Here is a 23,135-nt window from a genome sequence, read left to right on the forward strand (position 1 = left end):
AAGGAAATACAGGCTCCTGCAGGAATGCTGGCACCTGCCCCCAGTTTTCCTCCTTCCACATTTTCCTAACTCCAGCTGGGTAGAGGTCTCATGTTGAGACCATGGCACAGGGGAAGAAATGGTCTTGCAGCCAGCTGGCCCAGTGAGCAAGTGGGAAGATGTTGAACAAAATGGTCTATGGAGTGCACAGAGGAGAGCAAGAAGCTGCTGGCTTTATCATCATCTGTGGTGATGGCAGTTTGCATTACTGAGGTGTCAGGCGGTTGAGTGTTGTTCACTCCTGGACATAATTTGCTATAACAATCAAATTAGGAAGGAGCAGTGGTTTGAAGCACTCCGGGCAGGTCTGTGCACCTCAGGACAGCATTCACCAGTCACGGAGCTGGGACATGTTTTCGCTTCACGGTGGTGTTTGCTGTGTATTTCTTTGCTGGACTTGGACAGTGGTCTCAGCTCAGCATCTGCTCATCTCTCTGAATCCCCTTTTAACAAGCTGTACCTTTGGGTCGTGGCAGCATTTTCCAGATGACTTCTCAGCAGCGTCAGGCGAGTCTTTGTTACTCCCTGGGACTTCGCACACCTCTGTTCCAGCCCCTTGGCTCCACCGGAGTCGTCCTCCGTCCGAAGGCACTGGTGTCCATGAAGAAGGCTGCACTGGATCTGCAGTGTGACCACAGCTGTCCTCATCTGTCCCTGCTGACACCGTGGTGAGAAGCTGCTCTGCTGCTTGCCATCACCGGGTAAGCTTGACTGCCAGGTCTGCCCTGCACTGGTGCCCCTCTTGGGGGACAGTCTAGCCACAAGTCCTCACAAAGTTTCTCCACTGCTCTTCTCTTCACAGCTTGTGACTGTACCTGATGGGTTGAAGCCACCGCTTGCAGCCTTCAATCTGTGAATAGAGACTCCCAGAGAGTGTTTGCAGCCAGGACGGGAGGAAAGTGCAGCTTCTGGGAGGGACCTGACAGCACCTGAGGTGGCTTGTCTGCATGAGCTGGAAGGTAGGTGATGGTATTTCTGCTTGTGTAGCATGCTGGACTGCCCAGTAAAAACATTTGCTGGTGTAATCTCAGATCATCTGATACTGCCTCAGCATTACTTCATGTTGGAGCAAAATGACATGATGTTGGAAAAAGTTTATATGCTCCAAATGTGCTGTCTCATGGCAGCAGATCCACATGAATAGACTCCAAGTTGGATGAGGGAGAATTACCAAGTATTTCACTTTAGTCAGACCCATGCCAGAAGCTCTCATTGCATAAACACATTGTTACACCAAATGCATGCACGTCTCTTAGAAACAAGAATGTCTCCTCAGAAAGCCTAAGGTTAGCTTAAGTAGTTTAAATAGCAGGTTTCACTAATCCAGTTCCTTGTGATGGATGTAAGCCTGGAGCTCATCACAACTCATCCATGACACTTAGCAGAAACTATTTGGCAGATTTCAAATTTACAAATGAAGCAAACATAGCTGCAAAAAACCTGATGGCTCTGATATAACTCTACACAGAGGAAAAAAAGACTCTCCTGTTTCTTATATGTGAGTGTTGGTGGCCTTACATGGTAACATGGTGTGCTGAACAAACCTTTCATAATTCTGAAGCAGCGATGACTGATACACTTGAGTAACTCAAAAAAGAAGTTCCTATAAGTAAAAAAACAGAATGATACAAGAGGTAAATGAGGTTTTCCTGTCACAGGGTGCACACACAGTAAGTTTTACAGTGACATGATACACGCAGGGAGAGTGGGGAGGGAGCAGCTAAGAACATACTCCTAAACTGAATTCAGGGACATTGTGAAATACATAGTGCCGGCTGTTCATTGCCAAGCTAGTAATTATGCAATGTGTCTGTTTAATCTTCAGGGTGCTGTGGAGCAGCTTCCATCTGCAAGTTGTTCACTACTTATGCTCCTTCCACGTCAACGATGACTACAGAACTATTAATATTGAAGGTAAGTACAGCAGCTGCATACTATACATCAGATGGGTGCATGCGTTCTCCAGCAGCAAGCGCAGCCAGCAAAACAAGCTGTTCGTGGTGTCTGATCTGACATTTTTGCAATATTTCAAGTGAGACTCTTTCTCTGAGCAGCAATGGATACGCTCAGATATTGCTTCTTCGCTGTCCTGATTCTCAGTATATCACTTCCATTTGTTTTCTACGCTGTTAACTTGCATGCACAAAAACCTCTCAGGAGGCTGAACTTCTCAGTGAGTTCAACTTTAGCAGAAGCCTGTAAAGCACTAATTGAAGACAAGGCGCCCTTTCTGAAGGAAAACACTTTAAAAACATCATTCGGAGAATCCAGTTGCACGGAGTACATCACGCAGAACCACTACATCACCCGCACCCTCTCGGCTGAGGAGGCTGCCTTCCCCATCGCCTATGTCATGACCCTGCACAAGGAGTTCGAGACCTTCGAGCGGCTCTTCAGGGCAGTGTACATGCCCCAAAACGTCTACTGCATCCACGTGGATGCCAAGGCGCCGGCCCCCTTCCGGCAGGCGGTGCGGCGCCTGGTGGGCTGCTTCCCCAACGCCTTCCTCGCCTCCCAGGCGGAGCGGGTGGTCTACGGTGGCATCTCCCGCCTGCGGGCTGACCTCCACTGCATGAGAGACCTGCTGGCCTCGGCTGTGCCCTGGCGCTACCTGCTCAACACCTGCGGCCAGGACTTCCCCTTGAAGACCAACCGGGAGATCGTCCGGCTGCTGAAGGGCTTCGGGGGGAAGAACATCACCCCCGGGGTGCTACCGCCCCCCCATGTCACTGCTCGCACCAAATATGTGCACAGGGAGCAATTATACTCTTTCTTTTCTTTTATGCTATGGACATTTGTGCGCAAGGTGCCCCCGCCCCACAACATCACCATCTACTTTGGCTCCGCGTACGTGGCCGTCACTCGGCCCTTTGTGGAGTTCGTGCTGCGGGACCAGCGCGCCATCGATCTGCTGGCATGGTCCGAGGACACCTACAGCCCCGATGAGCACTTCTGGGTGACGCTCAACAGGATCCCGGGTGAGTACACCTTCACTTGTCTTCTCTGTAGATGCGTACATGCATGCACAGGTGTGCACATGCATGCACACACGCAAGGACATATACCTGAGGCTGATTTTGACGAAGCCTAGATGAAAAATTTAATCAGATCATAATTTATATAGAAGGCTGATCTATCAAATAAGCTTACTTGCCCTTTCTGACCACCAAGAGAGAGATGACTGTGCTGTGCAGGATGTGCATTGCCATTCTGCATCTGAGCAGGAAGAAGCCCAGGAGATCTAAGTTCAAATTGAAATCCTTGGACGTTTCATCTGATTTAAGGCTTTTACCTGTAAAAATTGAGATGAAGAAAAGAGAAGGAAATAAGATTAAAATATGTGAGGTATGTAGTGTACACTTCATTGTAGTGAAGGTGTTTTCTACAAGATGCTCATTTTGCTGGGGGCAATTTTATTTTTCCACAAATAGAATCAATTCCTCCCTCTCTATCTATTACTCCAGAGCCAGAAAGTCTGAGTTCAGGCTTGAATCTGTTTCTAGTCTTCACGTGCTTTTCTGGGGGCACAGACACACATGCACACACCAGCTCTCCTGTAACACCTGCAAAAAACCCCCTATACTCATAACTGCTGCCTACATTCCACTGTACAAGGTCAAGGATTTGTTCAGAGAAACAGAATCAGAGCCAGTATTTTCATCTTTACCTTATGTATTTACAACTAGTTTTACCTTGTTCATATGACTGGGAAAGGGTCAGAAGATGCACAGGACTTCTCCCCCATGCACATTGCTTTTAGAAGCACCTGGTAGGACTTTACTGCTCCTGACTCCCTAGGGATCCACACACCCCAAAGCAGGGTATATAAGGAATGGAACCAAGGATAAATTTCTTCTCCTGTCTTTTTTTTTTTCTTTCCACCCTCCCCCTACTGTAACTTGTGGGAAACGAAAACAAGGAGCAGTAACAGAGAGGCAGAGCATGTCTACTTTAACCTAAGCAGCAGGCTGTGGGTCCATTTTGCAAGGCCAGTCTGCTTTCAAATTATCACATAACTCTCTCTGAGAATAGGGCTTGCTCTTCCAATAACTATATTTTACAACTGGCATGCACAAGACGCACAAATGATTACTGATCAAGATATTTATGGCATAACCATCAGCAAATATTCTTTATAGATAGTTGACTTTTCCAGGAAGCTGGTTGCTGTGATCTTATTGCAGCTCGTTGCCCCAGAAGCAATAAACCTGGGATGAGATATGTTCTCCACAATCAGAAAGCTTTAGGTGGTTGCCATTTGTTGTGCTGCACTGTGTAGCTTACGTAGGCTGTGTATTTCCTTGTTTATTTGCATGATCATCGCTGTATGCTTTCCAGTGGTGCACATTGGCGTAACATTTTTTGTGCTTGTTCTCTTTGCATTCAAAAGAGGAATCCAAAAAAGATGAAACATTTCCACAGCAGATATGTGTCCTTCCTATTCCTTTATTCCCTGCCATCACTTTAGGGTGAACAAAAGTGGCCACGCAGCTCTGACAGATGTACTCAGGGCTGCTGTTGTCCAGGATTTTGAATCCAAACTTGTAAGCATAGCATGGAGTGTCTCATCTGAACATATCTGAGTCAGATGCAGAGCTCTGAGCAACTCTGGGGTGAGAAGTCCCTCTCAGTGAATGGGGTGTTAGCCTGGGACTTGGTTCCTGGCTCTAACAAAAACCTCTTGTTCAAGTTTGGCCAAGCCACTGCCTTTCAGGTTTTCATGCATACAAAGGGAGATAATAGTGTCAAGCAGTGGTCCAACTGTTAGAGCAAATAGTTAAGAGGCCTCCAAGCAAGCGGAAAGATCATTTAAAGACCAGTTTGGATGTACACCATATAATGAAAGAACTAAACCAAACAGATATTTGTAGTTTCAGACAGCTGTGATAATCTCAGTTCAGATAAAAGATAAAAATGACTGTTCGGTCCCCAAATCTTAAAATAGCATGCTTATTACTCAGAGCCATGCAATGCAGACCAAGAGGTATTTTTTTTTTTAGCCCCCTAAAGGCTAGGGAATTTCAATTCCCATTCAGCTGGCTTTCAGGTAACAGTCTTAACTTACCTTTGGTATTTATCTCAGGCCACGTATCTCCCACATGACTCCTGTCTGACAGAAAATTCTTGAAAGTCGCTTTTCAGATAAGGAAGAGAAGCATGGGGAAATCAAGGGAAAGTATTTGCAAAGTATGTAGGCTTGAAACGACTGGCCCTAAACCACTTCCCCTGGGTCACACAAGAAGGAAACACCACCCTAGTGCAGGTTAGCAGCCACGTCCCAGGCCAGCAGCGTAACCTCTGGGCCACCTTTCCCCGCTCTGCTCACGTAGAGCAGAAAGCAGGTTCTAGTCACCGTGGGAGAGGTGTGCATCCACAGTCCATGCTACTGAGTCCTTCAGGGCAGCCTTACTGAATCCTCTTCCAAGCCAAAATCCTGTCCTCACTTTCATGCAATAGGGTCACAGCATATGCATGACTTGGGATACAGGCAGCCACAGGTACCCTCAGGGTACACACCGATATGTACATTGACATACACACATGTTGGTCCACTAGTAACTTACACGTAGTTCAAGTGGGAAAATAAAGGTCAGGAGAAGTAATAGCAGCACTTCTCATTCAGAGACACCAACACGCTTTACAAGGGAGATTAGTGCTATTATTTCGCATTCACAGAAGCGGGCAGAAAGGGGCAAAATGATATTCCCAGTGTTTTAAACCAGACCATAGGCAAAGACAGCACTGGAGCACTGACACCTGACTCCCAGTCTAATGCACTGGGTTAAACTGCTTTTTCAGAATTGGCTCACCTGCAGAATGACAGAGCGTGGTTGCACTGTCGCTTCTGCACCAGCCCTGTTTCTTTACTAAGGGTGAGGGTGCACAAGATGGCTGAGCGCTAAAAGCTCATTGTTGCCAAAATAGGAAATTTTCTCCTGCTCATCCCTTCCCGCTCCCTTCTGCCCACCAGTCCTGTGCCAGGAGCTTTGCCAGTTCAACTCACTAGATCTGAAGAAAAACAATCTACTTTTTTTTCTGAGTCTGTGAATTTAATTGACTTGGCGAGGAATCTGACCAGCACTGAAGTCAGCACAAATTAAAGCTGGGGGTGAACATGCAGATGTGAACAAAAAGGAGAGGAAAATGGGAAGGAGAGGAGGAACAGGAGCCAGACCTTCCCCTTTCAGTGATGGTGAGCCATGAGCCTGACTCAAGCCACCTTCTACAACGCCACCTGCATACAGGCATTTTTTTAACATCTGAGCTTGGAAGCGTAGGGCAGAAATATTTAAAGGCATTACCCATGTTTTATCAGTATCAACAGTTTCTGTACAGTTTTCATCCCAATACAGACAAGAGATGTATTTGGGGAATCCCACACTGCTAGTTGGATGTATTTTTGTTATTGCATTTAAGACACATTTCTAGGAAATGACGATACGGAGATACAAACTTTAAAGTCCCATGGGTTATATCACACTTACCAACCGCCTGTCTAAAACTCACATGTTCGTGTCTTTTTGCTAAAGCTTTTACCTATAGGAAGTTCTCTGACATTGATAACAACAAAGCAAGTCATAGCTTTGTCTGCTTTAATCTTCAAGATTGTACTATGCACACCCTCCAACTGACAAGTTAGCTATAAGGAAATATTCAAGAGTGCATCCTCAACAGCAAAATAAATATGTTAAAAGGGCTAGCCTGAAGTCTGAAGAACAAATGTCGTCTGTGTGCCACAGAGAGTTTACTGCAACACCCTGTAAAAATAGCTTCTCTTTTCTACTTTGACCTTTCTGCTAGGTGCTGCTGGCATCAGGTTCATCTATACAGATGATTCTTCTGTCTTAAATGATCTGGGTTAACACCAGTCTGGAAAATGTGAAAGAGTTTTTATTTGCAATCAGTCCTTGCCCTGGATCACTACATAGTCCTATAAACGGCTGCACTGGCAGGACTGAAGGGGCTTGGTGGTTATGGGAATGAACAGCCAAGGTGTTTCAGGGACAGGGAATAAATCTCCGGAGGCCAGCAGCATGTATTTAGGTAAGAGGCACCCAGAGCACTTTAACCACCATCCTTATTCCTTCTCTCAACACTGTGACTGAATGCACTTGTGCACTTACAAAACAATTCTCTTTCCTACTTCCCTGCACCTGTTTTCCAAGTTTTTTGTTCAGGTTTCATGTTAGGGAATTTCTCCCAAATTCGGGCATGCCAAGAAGGTCCTATTTTATCCAGATCAGAGGGCTCATCACGCTGCTGTTACTACGTGAGGCTTTTCCTGCAGTCCCTCTCGACAGCCTCTTGGCAAGTTGGCCTCTGTCCTCTCTGCCCTGTTACAAAGAGAGTAGAACTGTTACTGCAGCCGGGGAAACAGACCCGAGGCGCTCTCTCTTCTACCCTTCTATCACCAGGAGAAACTGGGTTTTGCACCTGCACTCTGATGCTTTTGAGGAAGGATTATTCCTAGCAGGGTGCTGTGCCCCCAGGGTTCACTGTGTGACTCCATGGAAATTGCATCAGCACAACCAAGAGGCCTGTGCAGAGCCATGAACACAAGGAGTAAGAACTTCAGGAATGTGCTTCATCTGGCATTGTCCCTGAGGGAAACAGCTGAGGAATCACCACCACACAACTAGCCCCCATGCCTCCAAAAGGCATCGCATTGCTGCACAGACAGAGCATAGTGCGCTGGACACAGGCTTTGCATGGACAAGTTTGCTTTGCTGATTGTGGATACACAATTAACGTTTTAGTTGGGAGTAGAAGTGTGCTTCTGGAGTGCTTTCCCTCCAACTGTTCCCTCCTACTGCACACTAGTTTTATTACTCAGATAACGATCTTAGTGTGCAAGGGCTGGCTCCTCCTCCGATGGAACCAAACCAGAAGATGTGTATTAGCAGGACATCTAGTGCACTGCAGCAGCTAAGGGAGACACGAGGATCCGAATCGGGGAACAGCCTGCGCCACTGCCAAGCACAATGCTGGTCCTAAAGCACACGCTGGCAAGTATGTGCTAGTAGAAGACTCCGAAACGCCAAGGGCTCATGTTGCATACGTAGCTAGGTGATGCCTGCTCCTCCACAGTTGCTGTCTCCCACCATCACGCCAGTCTGGTTGGTCCTTCCTTATCTCTACAATATTTCTTCTGCCTCAATATTCTTCCCTTGCTCTCCATCTTTTGCCATTTCTCCCATGCTGAACTTCTTTGTTCAGCTCTCATTTGTTCTTCAATGTTCCCCTTTCCTGTTGCTTTCCTTATTTCATGGTAAGTGCAGGAGATTTCAGGTTCTGGCACTCACTGGATCCTTGTTTCTGGATATCACAAAAAAACCCTGCAAGAGAACACTCATATCCAGGCACACTGCTTTTTCTATCTCATCTCAGCTCCTGTACCAATGTCGCCAACTCAGATGCATGTATGGCTGGGGAGTGTGGGGACACGCTAGGCTGCTGGGGGATCACTTGGCCAGGGTATCGGTCTCAGTTTTGCACAGATGCAATGAGTACTGCCAGTCTCATGATAAGAGCTGTTAAATCCTTAGCAATCCCCCCAGGCTATGAGCTGCAAGAGAAAGTTTGCATGTAGCAACCGGCTATTACAGAAATCACCCACACATTCCCTGCCCTGTACGAGTGCCCAGTTACGTTCTGGCAACTGAGCAAGGCTGCAGATGCATCCTGCCATGCTCGAGCAGCCCTTCTAAGCTTCCATGAAAAGACTCTAACACGTGGTTCCTTTCTCTCCCCCAAAATGCTGGCGCTGTAGCAATGGTGCCATGCTCAGCAGTTCTTCGGTTCCTGTCACTGCAGAGTGCAACAGCAGCAAGTCTGGGGTGGTTTGCCCTTACACAGAGTACAAGGTGGTTAGCAGCCATGCCAGCTGTTAGCCACAGCAATGCATCTCTCTTCCCTGCTCTCATTCTGGCCAGCACAAAATTCACCTGGGTACCCGCAGGCAGTACGGTCCTGCCTCTGGGATGTGCCTTGCTCATGCACAGCCCTCCACAGAGATCATGACCAGGGAGGTGACAGTGCCCCTGTACTCGGCACTGGTGAGGCTGCACCTCGAGTGCTGTGTTCAGTTTTGGGCCCCTCACTACAAGAAGGACATCGAGGTGCTGGAGCGTGTCCAGAGAAGGGCAACGAAGTTGGTGAAGGGCCTGGAGCACAAGTCTTATGGGGAGCGGCTGAGGGAGCTGGGGTTGTTTAGCCTGGAGAAGAGGAGGCTGAGAGGAGACCTTATTGCTGTCTACAACTACCTGAAAGGAGGTTGTAGCGAGGTGGGGGTCGGTCTCTTCTCCCTAGTAACAAGCGATAGGACGAGAGGAAATGGCCTCAAGCTGCGCCAGGGGAGGTTTAGATCCGATATTAGGAAAAACTTCTTCACCGAGAGGGTGGTCAGGCACTGGCACAGGCTGCCCAGGGAAGTGGTTGAGTCTCCATCCCTGGAGGTATTTAAAGAACGGGTAGATGTGGTGCTCAAGGACATGGTATAGATGGACTTGGCAGTGATAGGTTAATGGCTGGACTCGATGATCTTAAGGGTCTTTTCCAACCTTGATGATTCTATGATTCTATGAGTGGTGCTTGGCATTCACTTGGTGTAAGGGAAGCTGGGGGTTTGCAGGGAAAAGTGCCAAGGCAGAACCACTTTTATTCCTGGCTTCTGCAAGAAGCCTGCAGAATGGGGACCAGCTGTGGATCATGTGTCCCAGACTGGGGAGTAGTGGAAAGGTGCACCATGTCACTTTTGCTCTTGTGCCAGCCTGAAAGGGACATTGGGTACACAGCATGCCATCACCGCCTACTGCAAAACTAGACAAACTTTTGCATAAACGTGAGGTAGTTGTTGATTACCAGAAGCTGTGGCCCACAGTGTCATGTGTGAGCCTGGAAACCCTGACCAGTCTGAACTGAACGGACAGATTACAGAACTACTGGGCCTCCAGCAGCTTCCCACTGAGCACAGGCACCTGGGGACATCAGCAACCTCACCCTCTTTGAGTGAGGTTCTTTCTCCTGTGGTTGCTAATCTGACATGGAAATTGGGAACCCATCCATGGAAGATGATTTTGCATTCTAGCTTGCACCTGCTTTTCCAAGGATTCACCCAGCTGTGTGCCTACCACAATTTTAAGTGTTTTTGACACAGTTGCGTATTGTGTCTAAGTGTGAAGACTCAGAATCCCCTCATCTCTCTCTGAGCTGGATGAAGGTTGCTAACATATTCGTTCATTTTGTCAATGGTCGGGAGGGAATGAAAATGATGGATAGTTTTGTTTGTAAGCAGAGCGTTAAACCACCCCCAGACTCTGAAAGTATATCTGCTCCATCCTGATGGTAATTCCTTGGCTGGGAGCTGAATGGTAGACAGAAAAGTAAGGACGACAGCTGGCACACAGTATGTCTCAGGTAACAGCAGGCATGTGGCGGGTAATACTGTGAGTGAAGCTAGTACGCTTTCAAGATAGGAGTTCTCCTTGTGAAAATTTCACTGCAGTTTATCTGAAGCAGTATCTTCACATCCAAACAAGAGCTGGTGGCTCTCAAGGAACATCTCATTCACATGCCTTGGATGTGGGTGTGAGATACAAGAGGAATACCAGAAAATTCTGAGTAGCATTGCTAGCACATTAATCAATCACATTAGACAATTCCTTATTTTTAAGTTTTTATATGGCTATTTGCTTGTACAAAGAGACCCATTTTTTTTTCCCCAGATGTTTTAGCCTGCACTGAACTTCTCGTTACAGTAACTTAATCCTTCATAACAGTAACTTAATCCTTCATAACTACTTTGGTAACTCTCCATCCTACTGTTGTTTGTAGACATGCTCTTGGAACAACCTTCTCTGCAACACACACATTATATTAATATGCACCGCTACATTTTTGTTCTGCCTGCTAAAATTGTTCCTTTCCTTTGTTCTAGAAAAAAAAGTATTTTGTACCTATGCCTCCATTATTACTCATATAACTAATCCATGTCCTCTTGTTCCTATTCTCCATTATTTTGATGAGACTTCCTGATTAAGCGAGAACTTCTCATAGGAATAAGCTATAAAAAAAAAAATAGGGATTTTCCTGTGACTGTTATTGAGTCTCATGCCCACAAAGCTGTTGTAATCTCATCATCAAAACTTCTTTTTGCAAAAACCTGCTTAAGGGAAGGTGTGGCAACACAGTTACAGCAATCACGAATCTGAATCTGAATTCTCTCAGTGCCAGGAGGCACACAAGGCGCGAACATCGTTCTTCCACTTCGATCGGTCTGCGGCTGCGTGCTCTGGAGTCCCAAGGGCCACAGCGCAGTCTTCTGTTGGTTTTTTCCTCAAGACATGACTGATCCAGCTCCATCTCCTCCTCCTCACTTCATTACTGATTTTCTCCATCTCCGAGTTGATGCTCGTCGTTTCTGCAACTTTTTATTTTTTTTTTCCGGGAGGAGGTAGTTGGCCTCCTGCCCAACCCCCATGACTTGGAGGGCCAGTGGCTTTTCTGTCAGGGTGGCCTTCCCTTAGGCTGCGTTGGTTCGCGGCACCTTCTTCAATTTTATCCGGTGCACCCTCCAGAGAGGGATCCCCTATCCACCACCCAGGGGACGCGCCTTCTAGCCGTGCAGCCCCAGCCGAAGGGCAATCACGAATACATCTTCTTTACGGCAGAATTTCCTGTAAAATTACTCTTGTCCTCTATCTACTATTCAGATATGATAGTTCATCTGAGAAATAACTTAAAATAGGGTTTGGTCTCTGTGCAATCCGCAGTCATTGGAATTTAAGTACTGCTTTCAATAGGAGCAGTACTTTGCTTCACAACCAATTGTTTGCTTCTTACTAAAACACTACTTAGTGATGACGGGACAAGGAAGGGTATGTCTTCAAGAGGTCTTTTTGAAAAGCCACAGCTAACAAATGGACTTGCACTCCTTTGCTTCATTCTCCTGTATCTTCACAACTATCAGACATTGATGTGATGATAGGCTTCAAACAGCACAACTCCTTGCAGAACAGAATCAGATGAGAGTAATTTAAGGAAGAATGTTTTTCTTTGTGACTTCTGGCATCGGGTAATGTCTGTCACAACTCATGCATGTAACCAACCAAACTTCAGTCCAGCTGCAGTAACAGAGATGTTTCTTGACGTTCCCAGATGCTGAGCTGCCAACAGCCCTTGTTTTTGTTGGGGGGGAACTCCAGTCAGGTCACTTGAACCTGTCCCCTCATTTCACCTACGAGCACATTCTTCTGACCACACCTAAAGCTGCATTACGCGTGTTGAGAGATGAACCCTGATGCCAGCACCCTGCCTGGGCAGCCGGGGTGCAAGCTGGAAGAACGATGCCTGAACGGGTGCCGGGGTGGGCACCAGTGGTTCCTGCAGAGCGTCTCTCCCCTTGGCTGTCCTCAGTGCCCAGCGTGTCCCCACAGGTCCAGCTCACTCCCACTCTGGGAACTGGGTGTTTCCTGAACAATCCTGTAGAGTTCAGCTCCTCTGATGCAGGACTGCAACCCTGCCAAAGACATTAGAGTTAGTTTATGAGTCAATAACAGCTCAGAAAAACCTCCTTCAAAATGTATCATCAAATGAAGCTACTAGAACTGAGACCCTCTCCTTATTATCCGTCAGATGATTCAACACAGGAGGTGCAGTTTAGCTCTCTTATGACTGTCAGCAGCCTGATGGCTCAAGGAAATGACGTGCATTGCCTTAATTCAGACCGCTGTCTTGAAATAAGTAGTTTTAAATAAGCTTCTTTTTTCCCCTGAGTTTTATTTCCTTCTCTCCAGGTTCTGAGGTCTGCTTTAAAGCTTGACAATCTTGACTTTATTTTAGTTAACCCCTCACTCCTCTACACACGCAGGTTTGAATTCACATACCGCACTGAAATGAAAATCTATGGTGGTAAAACACAAAATTGAGCCTTTGTACATTTTTAAGGAGGGTGTGGTGGGGTTTTTTCTCCATTGTTTCAATCTCATCTTGAAAGAAAATCTCTTCTTCTGAGGACTCTCCCATATCTTTACCGGCCACCTGCCTCCCATGGACAGCTGGGAGAACTTGTCTCACAGGACAAACAAGAAAACAGACAAACCAGGATTTCAGAGCAAATCATTCTTGCATGCTGTCTTATGAGCTCGGTCAGACAAATTCTTGTTGCTGTGCAGGGTTAAGAGGTGACCATTTCCATCTTACCCGCATTTGCTCATCAGCTTCTCTCCATCCTTCTACTGATAGCTTAACTCCTTGATTTCTCCCTATTGCAGTTCTGTAAGATGACAAAAATGGAAAAAAAAAACCCCAAACAAACCTAATTTACTGTTGGAGAACCTGGAAGGGACTACAATAGATTGGATGAACCTGGGAGTGAAGCCCTGTGTCCACGAGTGGAACTTCTCACGCAGCTAGGAGGGTTGCAAGCGCGGTGGCCACCACCAGAAGGCAGGGCTGGCTTGCAGGGCGCGCGTCCCCTTGCCCCCAGCACTGCCAGCACCAGCCCGGGGGCTCTGTCTGGAAACGCGCCACGAAGGCGGCAGGGGCAGGGAGCACCCTGGGGTGCTGGGCTGGCTGTGGGCGGTGGTGAGACAGCCCTTCCCAAGCGTGGGAGGTGGCTTGCAGCAGTGCATTTCACGGGTCAGCCTCACATTTGTGTCCTCTCGGCGTGGGACTGCCCAGGAGGTGCCGGCCAGGCCAGGGGTGGGCCGAGGCTGGCAGTGTGGGCCATGCGGTGGCAGCGGTCAGTGCGGCTACTGGTGGCTGCCATGGTGCTGCTGGGCGCTGCCATGTTGCTGAGGCATGGCAGGCAGTGGGTGGAGAGCAGTGGCAGCTCCCCGGAGGCCACGGCACTGGACCGGGCGTGCAGCACGCTGCTGGCCGGGCGGGACCCCTGCCTGAAGGGCAGCTGGCTGCGGCCAGCACCGGGGGCAGCCCCCTGCAGCATGTACGTGTCCCGCAGCCGCTACATCACCCGCGCCCTCTCGGCTGAGGAGGCTGCCTTCCCCATCGCCTATGTCATGACCCTGCACAAGGAGTTCGAGACCTTCGAGCGGCTCTTCAGGGCAGTGTACATGCCCCAAAACGTCTACTGCGTCCACGTGGATGCCAAGGCGCCGGCCCCCTTCCGGCAGGCGGTGCGGCGCCTGGTGGGCTGCTTCCCCAACGCCTTCCTCGCCTCCCGGGCGGAGCGGGTGGTCTACGGCGGCATCTCCCGCCTGCGCGCTGACCTCCACTGCATGAGAGAGCTGCTGGCCTCGGCCGTGCCCTGGCGCTACCTGCTCAACACCTGCGGCCAGGACTTCCCCTTGAAGACCAACCGGGAGATCGTCCGGCTGCTGAAGGGCTTCGGGGGGAAGAACATCACCCCCGGGGTGCTACCGCCCCCCCACGTCACTGCTCGCACCAAATACGTGCACAGGGAGGTGGCCGGGCACAAGGCCTCGGGGCTGGTCACGCCCCGGCTGCGCAAGGCGCCCCCGCCCCACAACATCACCATCTACTTTGGCTCCGCGTACGTGGCCGTCACTCGGCCCTTTGTGGAGTTCGTGCTGCGGGACCAGCGCGCCATCGATCTGCTGGCATGGTCCGAGGACACCTACAGCCCCGATGAGCACTTCTGGGTGACACTCAACAGGATCCCAGGTAGGACATCAGGTCCAAGGAGGGCATGAGGGTCCCCACCCCAGCACCTGCTGCCCCGGCACCTGCCACCACTTGGCCATTGCGTGGTGCCAGCCAAAGAGCCACCAGCTCTCTGTGGTGGCCACCACGGCTCACCTCTTCATGGAGGTGTTTCCAGCTGTGGCTCTCGGTGGTACCCACCAGCAGGTTGCCGCCACTCCTGTTGTTTCACATGGAGAAACAACCAGGCAGGTGACAGCCCATGTTGGCAGCACTAGTGGCAAGCAAGGAAGGTGTATTGAGACTCCTTGAGTTAGATGTCCTGGACATTTATCCACTTGGCTGAGCTGTCTTCTGGGCGGAACAGCATCCATGACTGGGTAAGGGAGGTCCCAGGCATGGTGGGCTTTGCAGTGTGATGGATTCAGGGGCGCCACACGCCTTCCTGCTTAGCAGCAGCTGCCCTGCCCCATGAAGACCCAGGGACACAACTTGGCATCCACTTGGCTTCCACCCTCTTTGGCCGTACTGTCTCACGTGTATCTCCTTGTACCATCTTGCTTCTCCAAAAGCCACCAAAGGGGGTTTCCAGGTCCCTCTCACACACTGGTGGGCTGCATGCTTTCACTCATAGGGGAGAGAGAATGTGCTTGCCAACCTATACGTGGCCCACTTCAAGCTCTGCATGTTTCCCAAACATAAATACATGGCTCCAAAGTCCAGCAAAATTTATGGTTGATTTCAATCAGGTCTTGCAGAGTAATATTCCCAAGGGTGATGTGTACACCATTTCAGGAAAATTTCTGAAGTACAAATTCCTGCGCACCAGCTTATAAAGCGCAGGAGAAAAGCTTGGATGAGTTGGTGGCACGGAAGTGTAAAGAAGTTGTCCCCTTCCCTAGAGAGAGATGCCGATGAGGATGAAGAGGCTGCTTCACGGCACTGGTGGAGATCAGCCCGTTGGCAGCTAGGATTTAACCGATGCATTGGTTTGATCCCGGAATCACAGGTACAGGACTTGGAAGGTCGAGGCAAATCAGGCAGCCTTTTATGCCGCAAGATTTCCAGCCCACGTCGGTTTATGTGTGTGTTACAGGAATGCTAACGCAGTGGCTTGTTTGTGTAAGCTGCCTATATTTGTCTTCATAATACATGGTAGCGATGCAAAGAGGAAAGGGAGCGAGCTGCCTCTTGGAGCCAACGCATGCAGATCAGCTCCCACTGGAATTGCAATGGCAGAAAACCAGGAAGAGCTTAGCGGAGAAGCAGGTTGTGTTGCCTTTGTCCTGTGAATGAGGTCCAGGCTCTGAAGCAGTGTTTTTCCTGCCTCCAAACCTCCACCACCAAGGGAAGACATGAAATTAAAGGCATCGGAGTGACTGGCCTGTCTTTCTAGTCCCTTGTGGCTGTGTTCACACCCTTCACACCCGAGCAGTGCAGTTCTCCTGGTGGCTGTTTCTAAGACCTGGTAGTGGCAAACTCGTTTCCAGGGTAGTGCTCAGTACTGCTGTCCAGGACCCCAGAACAAGACCCCAGAACAGCTTCCAAATCTGAAATCAGTTGCTCAAACAAGTATTTGAAGGAAAATCTGGTAAATCCACTTTTTTTCCCAGTGCTGAGCTACACTTCCCCCCACTCTTTAATTAACTTACAAAAGTGCCTGGTTTACTCAATTTGGGAGATGGTGAATAATGTGAAGTCAGTAGTTCTGTATTCCTGGAAGGCAGTGCCTTCCAGTGTTTTTGTGGATGTCCCGGAGTCATTCCTGTTTTGTCAGTCATCTTTCTGCTTTCCCACTGTGTCAGCATTTTCCAAGTTTTTCCGCACACCACATTTACTGCCATCTGTTACGAACAGGTTTTTAATTTGGGATGATAATGCACGTCCCAGGCCATTTAAAGTGTTTATCTCCTGCCATCACTGCCTCTTTTTGTCTTTTATAAAGTGTTATCTTTAGCTTAATGCTTTCTCCAGAAGAGTAACATTTTCTGAATTTTCCCCAGGACAAACTCACACTTTTTGGCACGTTATCTTATTTGATAACGGCCCAATATACAGAGGGGGAGAAATAAAGCCATGAAGTTCTGGTTATAGCTGCCACATATCTCTGTTTATGGCAAAGTGCTATGGTGGTTCTGCTGTTGGATCATACGGTCTTTTTGCATCTGATCTAAAAGTCATGACTCAGTATTTGCAACCAACCATCCTTACTTACCAGCAACAAGCTATCCTTAAAAACACAGAGCAAAGCAAACAAACAAACCCTGATGTTTAACCTCCTTTTCAATTTCTCAAAAAAACTCCACCCCAAACCCAAACCTCCCTGACATTATACAGTGCCTTTAGGGTCTCATTTGTCCTTCATTGCGCTCCTCTTCAAGCTCACAAGCAAAATAGTTGTTGGGTTATGGTAACTGTAGAGGTACTGTACTTGTTGCCATCTAGGAAAGGAACAGAAAAAAAGAAAATAGTACCAAAATCTTACTTTACTTTCACCTTTATTTTTTAGAAAATGCCAGGCTTAGGATGATGACACATTCAGCTGCTGTTTCAGCACCGAGGGCTTCTTGCGTGTGCTGCAGTCACCAGCTGAAATTGTGCTTTATAGAACTGCTGGCAAATCACCCTGTTTAGGATTGTGGTTAACCAGCAAAATAAACAGCCTATACTAATACACATTTTAAATTAAGTTATGAAAATCAGGAAGATGGGATAATTAGCCGTAAAGAAAGAGAGAGGTCAGAACTGGAGATTAAAATGTCAATTTTATTTTAGCTAAGATCACATTTGAAGGGCTTAGGTTCCCTGTCTTTGCACAGGTCCCACAACTCCAAACCAGTGCTATTACGCATTTCATACAAGCTCTAAAAGGCTTTGTTCTCATTGCATTGTAAATCGAGGAAAATCTCTGTCTTTTCAGTATACAGAGTTAGTACAAATGATAGATAATAATACAAATGTTATGAAGATGTTTTCATAAAAAGTGCATGGTTCCTTCCCTGCCACTCATACAAGTGTTTCCTTTAAAAGGAAAACAGGAGGAAGTAGGAATAACAGGCTTTAGATATCCCTATTAAAAATCTGGAAGAAAACCACTTGAACATGTTTAGCTGTTAAAACAGCTTAACTTTTGCATCAGCTATGATTAGGCTATTACCAGGGATTATTAGCATTTATTAATAGTAATAATACTAAACACTGTTATCACTATCGGACTCCGCACCCCCTATGTGTACAACAGAGATGACTGACAAAAATCGCAGAGTTTTGCTAGTGAGGAGGGCTATCCACCACGGGGGGCTCTGGGGTAGGGGCTGAGCTTCAGGGGTGCGGGAGCAGCACGGAGCAGCGATGCCCCAGCTCGCCCTCGGCTCCCGCCTCCCGCTGCATCGGGGTGCGCAGGGAGCGGCTGGGTTGGTACAAATCCTCTCCTCCCTGGTCGCTGCCACCAGTCAGTGCTGGTGCTTCTGCCGCATTTGTTAAAAAGCTTGAGTCCCAGATACTCCTCAGCAGTAACACTGCAGTAATTCTTTGCATTTGAGCAAGTCAGTCTTTTCCTTTGCTTTCAGCTTCGTTAGGAGAAAGCAGAATAAACGTCTGCATTTTTGTACCTGCTGGCGTGCACGTTGGCTCCCCATGCGCTGCCTGTTCTGCCTTTTGATAGCTCAGGTACAGCATTGGTCATTGCTTGCTGGGCAGGAAAGAATAAAAGATGGTTAGTTTTTTCCAAGCAGACAAATAAGTTATATACAAGTATTTGCGCCACAGTGAGAAACTGGGGCTTTCCCAGCTTTTCTTAGCAAAGCGGTTTGTACATCGGGTGGCAGTTACACAGTCCGTATCACTGTTTTGTTCTTCAAAAACTGATTAAGCCAATAAGAAAGATAAAATTTGCTGTAAGGGATGAGTTCATAGAAAGCTTTTATTATTTTATACCTTTGCTTTTTTTTTCCCCCCCTGTATTCTGAAGACAGTTTTAGGAAATACTTCAATAAACTTCTTTCACTGAATTGAATATGATACTGCAGTACAGATCAGGCACGCAGGTTTCCCTAGCTGTTCCTACCTGATCAGCTCTTGCTTTCAAAGGCAAAGACTTCATCCCATGGTGATGGTCTGTTATAGTTACTGCCTTGCGCTGATGATACTGAAATTCCCTTGCCTCACAGCAGTTGCCTACACGTTGCATACATGTTGCCTGTTTACTCTTCAGCAAATACCAACCACTGAATGCTCAGCATTTCCCCCTTAATTACTTAAAATGGATGTTTGCCAGGTTATAGCAGGACTTGATCATTTACTGACGAAGAGAGGGCCTCTTACCAGTTTATCTATCTCCTACATAGGCCCTGCAATCTGCCTAGACTTATATATATTATTATATAACATTATAGGCTATGATTGAGTTTCAACAGCTCCATCCAGTTATACCATGCTTGAATTTGTTCTGTCGGTCTCTTTTCTTTAAAAAAAAAAAAAAAAAAAAAAAGACAGTATTTACCACTAAATTAATGTGAAGGTATTATGTGTCGGCAGCCCAGTGTTCAAATAGCCCTTGGAGGGCAGTGCTGGTTGGGAGGCGACATGAGTGATTGTACGTGCATGCAGTATCATACTGAGGCTGCTGCAAAAGAGGGATTTTATTTCTCAAGTGAAATGTTTAGGTCTCTTGGGCTGACACCTTGTTTATCTCATGAAAGCTGCTTTCAATGAAGAAACCTGACAACAAGGTTAGCAGCCAGGCATCTGTTGATGCATATTCCTAAGTATTTCATCCCAGTCCTGTGGAGAAAGGTCCCAGAGAGTGGACGTAAACCTGAACATATAGCTGTTAAAAGGACTAATTATTTGATTTTCTGTTACCTAATTGCAGGTGTCCCAGGCTCCATGCCCAATGCATCATGGGAAGGTGACCTGAAAGCAGTGAAGTGGATTGATATGGAAGAGAGCCATGGAGGCTGTCATGGTAATGTGTACATTTTTCTCTTATTTCTTCTTCCTGTTCATATAGTGAAAAATACTCAACTGTTGCTCCTCTAGTCCTACAGCCTCTAATCATAACATGGGACAGTCTTTAGACAGCCCTTCATCAGAGAGAAGACATTAAAAAGGAGTCATCTCCTTCATAGTCCATATGTGAATGACAGTAGCCACATAAACAGGGAGAAAGCTGGCACAGTTGCTTCTTCATCAGGAATTCTGTAGAATATATCAGCCCTGGGAAGGGTGATATTTGTCAGCGCTTAGGGCTCACATGAGTTAGCTGACTATTTTCTTGAAGGCCTTGGGGGAATTTTCTCGCAGGTAGGTGGGAAGAGCCCCCGGGTATGCCCCACGCTGGGACGCAGATGCGCTAGAGCCAGCAGCGGTGTGTGGGGCAGGTGTCCTGTGTGAACGTGGACAAATCCCAGCTCTCCGCTGGGCACCGACGCCTGCCAGAGTCCCAGCTGATGGAGGAACCTAAGGAGCTGCGGGCTGACGATGATGGTTGAGCTTTGAGTTCTCCTGTGTCATGTTACTGTATGACATGACATTAGCAGTAGGTAATCTTCTGTGTGGCACACTTAATTTTTCAGTCACTGGTTTGTACATTGCGTATGGCTACTACTTCCAACATATCCAAGTGGGATGAGAAAGGGAATGCCAAAACGCTAATGATACAAATTTTATTTCAAGAATTCTTAATCCATAACATCATAGTTGTTTGTGTCGAGGAGAAAAATGTTGAAAACTTCAGTCAGCTTCAATTACAGCAGTTTCACATCGGCATAACTACATTGAAATCGGTGAAATCACACCATTATCACCCAGAATTAGTTAGTGGAAAATCTAGTATGAGTAAAAGTATCGGTTTCTCTTCACTGACGGAAGGAAATTCCCCTTTGCTGTGTTTCAGCCTTGTCTCAGAAAGAGTCTCAAGTAGTAACACGTCTTTTCTGAGCTATCATCTCCTTATTTTGCTCATTATTTATTCTGAAGTAACTTTCTTCATTTCATCCCATTGTTCATACTTATTCCCATTGCATGTCCAGTATGCCTTTTAGCATGTTTGTTGTGTAGGTGATTATTTATAGTGGCTTTGCAGATAGAACTTCTCAAAAAGAATTAGTTGGATCCTTGATTCTGACGTTGTCTTTTTTCTTTTGGCAGGCCATTATGTGAGAGGCATTTGTGTATATGGAACAGGTGACCTCAAGTGGCTTTATAACTCCACCTGTATGTTTGCAAATAAGTTTGAGCTTAAAACATACCCCCTGACCGTGGAGTGCCTGGAGCTGAGACATCGGCAGAGAACCCTGTCCCAGAGTGAGGTTCAGGTTGAACCCAACTGGTATTTTTAGCTAGCAAAACCCCAGGCTACAACATCAATAAAAGCGGTCAAGAGAATAGCAGCAGCAGCAATCTTAATTTCTGCTGTGCCAGAAGCATAAACTCATGAGACGGGTTTCTTTAGGATGTTCTGTAGATGCAGCTCGGGTCGGCTTGTCTCCCACTGCCTGCAAATCTCACCTTCCACTTAACACACAGAAGCCAAAGCACGAGAGATCCGAAAAGAGACACCAGGGCAAAGCTCCTCTTGCAGCTGGAGGAGCTTTGCACTTTTGCCATTTTTATTGGGCTATTTTCCAGCTCTAACTTTTGTCTTGCTACACTGTCATTGCTATCTTTTGTACAGAAATATAAACAGTCATGCATCCCTGGCACTTCTGGTGTGTAAAAGACAAGTGTGCACATTTGGTGAGCAAAAAGGCAATGAGTCACAGCCAGCAAGATCTTAAAAGCAGGAACACAACTGCTGGCTACACATACAGATACTTTTTTGTCAAAGATACTGACATTTATTGCCGATGGAAAAGTACTGGAAATGGAATAAAGATGCTTCACTTCCCAGATCTTACCTGTTCTTTACATATCTGTTGGGGTAAGGTTTGTAAGAGAAAACAGCATCCTTTACTTGCTCAGTGGGTGTGGTTAGAAAAATCAGATAGGCTTTCAGGCACAGGAGCCCTTCTCCATGTCTGAAAACTGAGGGCTTGCATGTTTGTCTTACTTGGCCAACTAACAGAACTGGAAAAAATAAAAAAAACCCTCTCTACATGCAGATTTTGGCCCACCAGTGTTCTTAGATCATCATGTGTAAGGATACAGAGGGAGAGATGGAAAGCGGGAAAGGAAGTAGCAAGATAACTATTTTCAGGATTGAAAGGGCAGTAACTGAGCTTTGGGAATAACTCAGTAATTCTGTGTCATATTTTGATATGGCATAAGCCTTCTTCCCAAGTTTACTTCCTTTCATCTTCACGTAATGGTTAATGCACATAACCTTGCGGCTCACTTCATCACAACCCTATTTTTATTCCCCAGTAACAGCCACTAGAGGGAGGCCATCAAATATCTGAGTAGATTTTCCCTTCCAAGTCTACATAACCCTTTAACGCACACAAAATCTCAATAGACTAGGCATGCCGCAGAGAAAAAAATCAGTGCTCGGGAATATTTCAGTATGGGCAACAGAAGGTAAAAGTTACGGGTATTGCTCATCGTGTCCTAAAAAACAAAGCAAGGAAGAGAAACTATGAATGCTTCTTGCTGTGGCTGTGACGGTTGTATTTACGTTGCATTTTAGCAGCGCTGTTGAGGGGACCTAGTCAGCAGCACGTAGGCGGTATAAATCAGGATGCCTGAATCTAAGGAGAGTCTGTGCTGCTTTTCTGTCTCTTTTCTGAACAAGCAACGGTGGCTCAAAGAGTTCCTTTTGAATAACAGCAATTTACCACCAACTTTATTAAACCATCGCTAATTTCAGGGTCGTTTAAAAAACTGGATTGCAAACTGCAGCAGTTCAGGAATGACAACACATCATATTTAGATGTCCTGAAGCACGGCTGGTAACCCCCAGGGAAGGTTCTGAACAGGCAGGATCTGCCTCAGTCAGCTTATTCTGCATTTAGAGCTGCCAACACCTAATAACGCAGATCCCTGCAGAAAGGCGCCAAGAATTTACCTCCAGAGCAGAATTTTGATGGAAATCTTGTTCAGATTTTTGGGGAGGGGAGAAGAAGAGGGCTTTGCAAACTTGCTGCCATGGTGGCAGCTGCAGAGAGAAGTATTTCAGAGAGACTCATTCTTTTAAAGAGGGAGTTTTAGGGTGTACAACTTGAGATGCCTGGAACCAGTCCCCTCTTTGTTTTACCAAGCTGAATGTTCCCCAGATTGAAAGGTCCCAAATAAAATAAAGGCATTCTCACCATTTTATGTGACTATTTAAAGTAGTACAGAGTACAAATAAGATTACTTTTCATTGTTCAGACTCTGCAGGCAAATGGCAAAATACCAGCAGTAGAAGCAGTAAGCTTGGCAGTTTGAAACTATGTGTATAAAAGGGTATTGTACTCTGAGCCTGAACAAATATAGGTATTTTAAGACTGGGTGATATTACACGTTTAAGTAAGAACCCAGAAAAAACATCACAG

The 23,135-nt window shown here is 46.9% G+C and overlaps 1 protein-coding gene across 1 annotated transcript; it reads left to right on the plus strand.

The window, feature by feature from the left end:
* Positions 1 to 2,095: 2,095 nt before the first annotated feature.
* Positions 2,096 to 21,002, plus strand: GCNT2 (glucosaminyl (N-acetyl) transferase 2 (I blood group); the record flags this gene model as incomplete). Its single annotated transcript, XM_082308216.1, has 3 exons — positions 2,096 to 3,017; positions 19,535 to 19,627; positions 20,812 to 21,002. The coding sequence occupies 3 exons, from the start codon at positions 2,096 to 2,098 to the stop codon at positions 21,000 to 21,002; spliced, it is 1,206 nt and encodes a 401-aa protein (XP_082164342.1).
* Positions 21,003 to 23,135: the final 2,133 nt, after the last annotated feature.

The sequence above is a fragment of the Platalea leucorodia genome, assembly GCF_965183815.1.
Source record: "Platalea leucorodia genome assembly, chromosome: 1".
Taxonomy (NCBI): Eukaryota; Metazoa; Chordata; class Aves; order Pelecaniformes; family Threskiornithidae; genus Platalea; species Platalea leucorodia.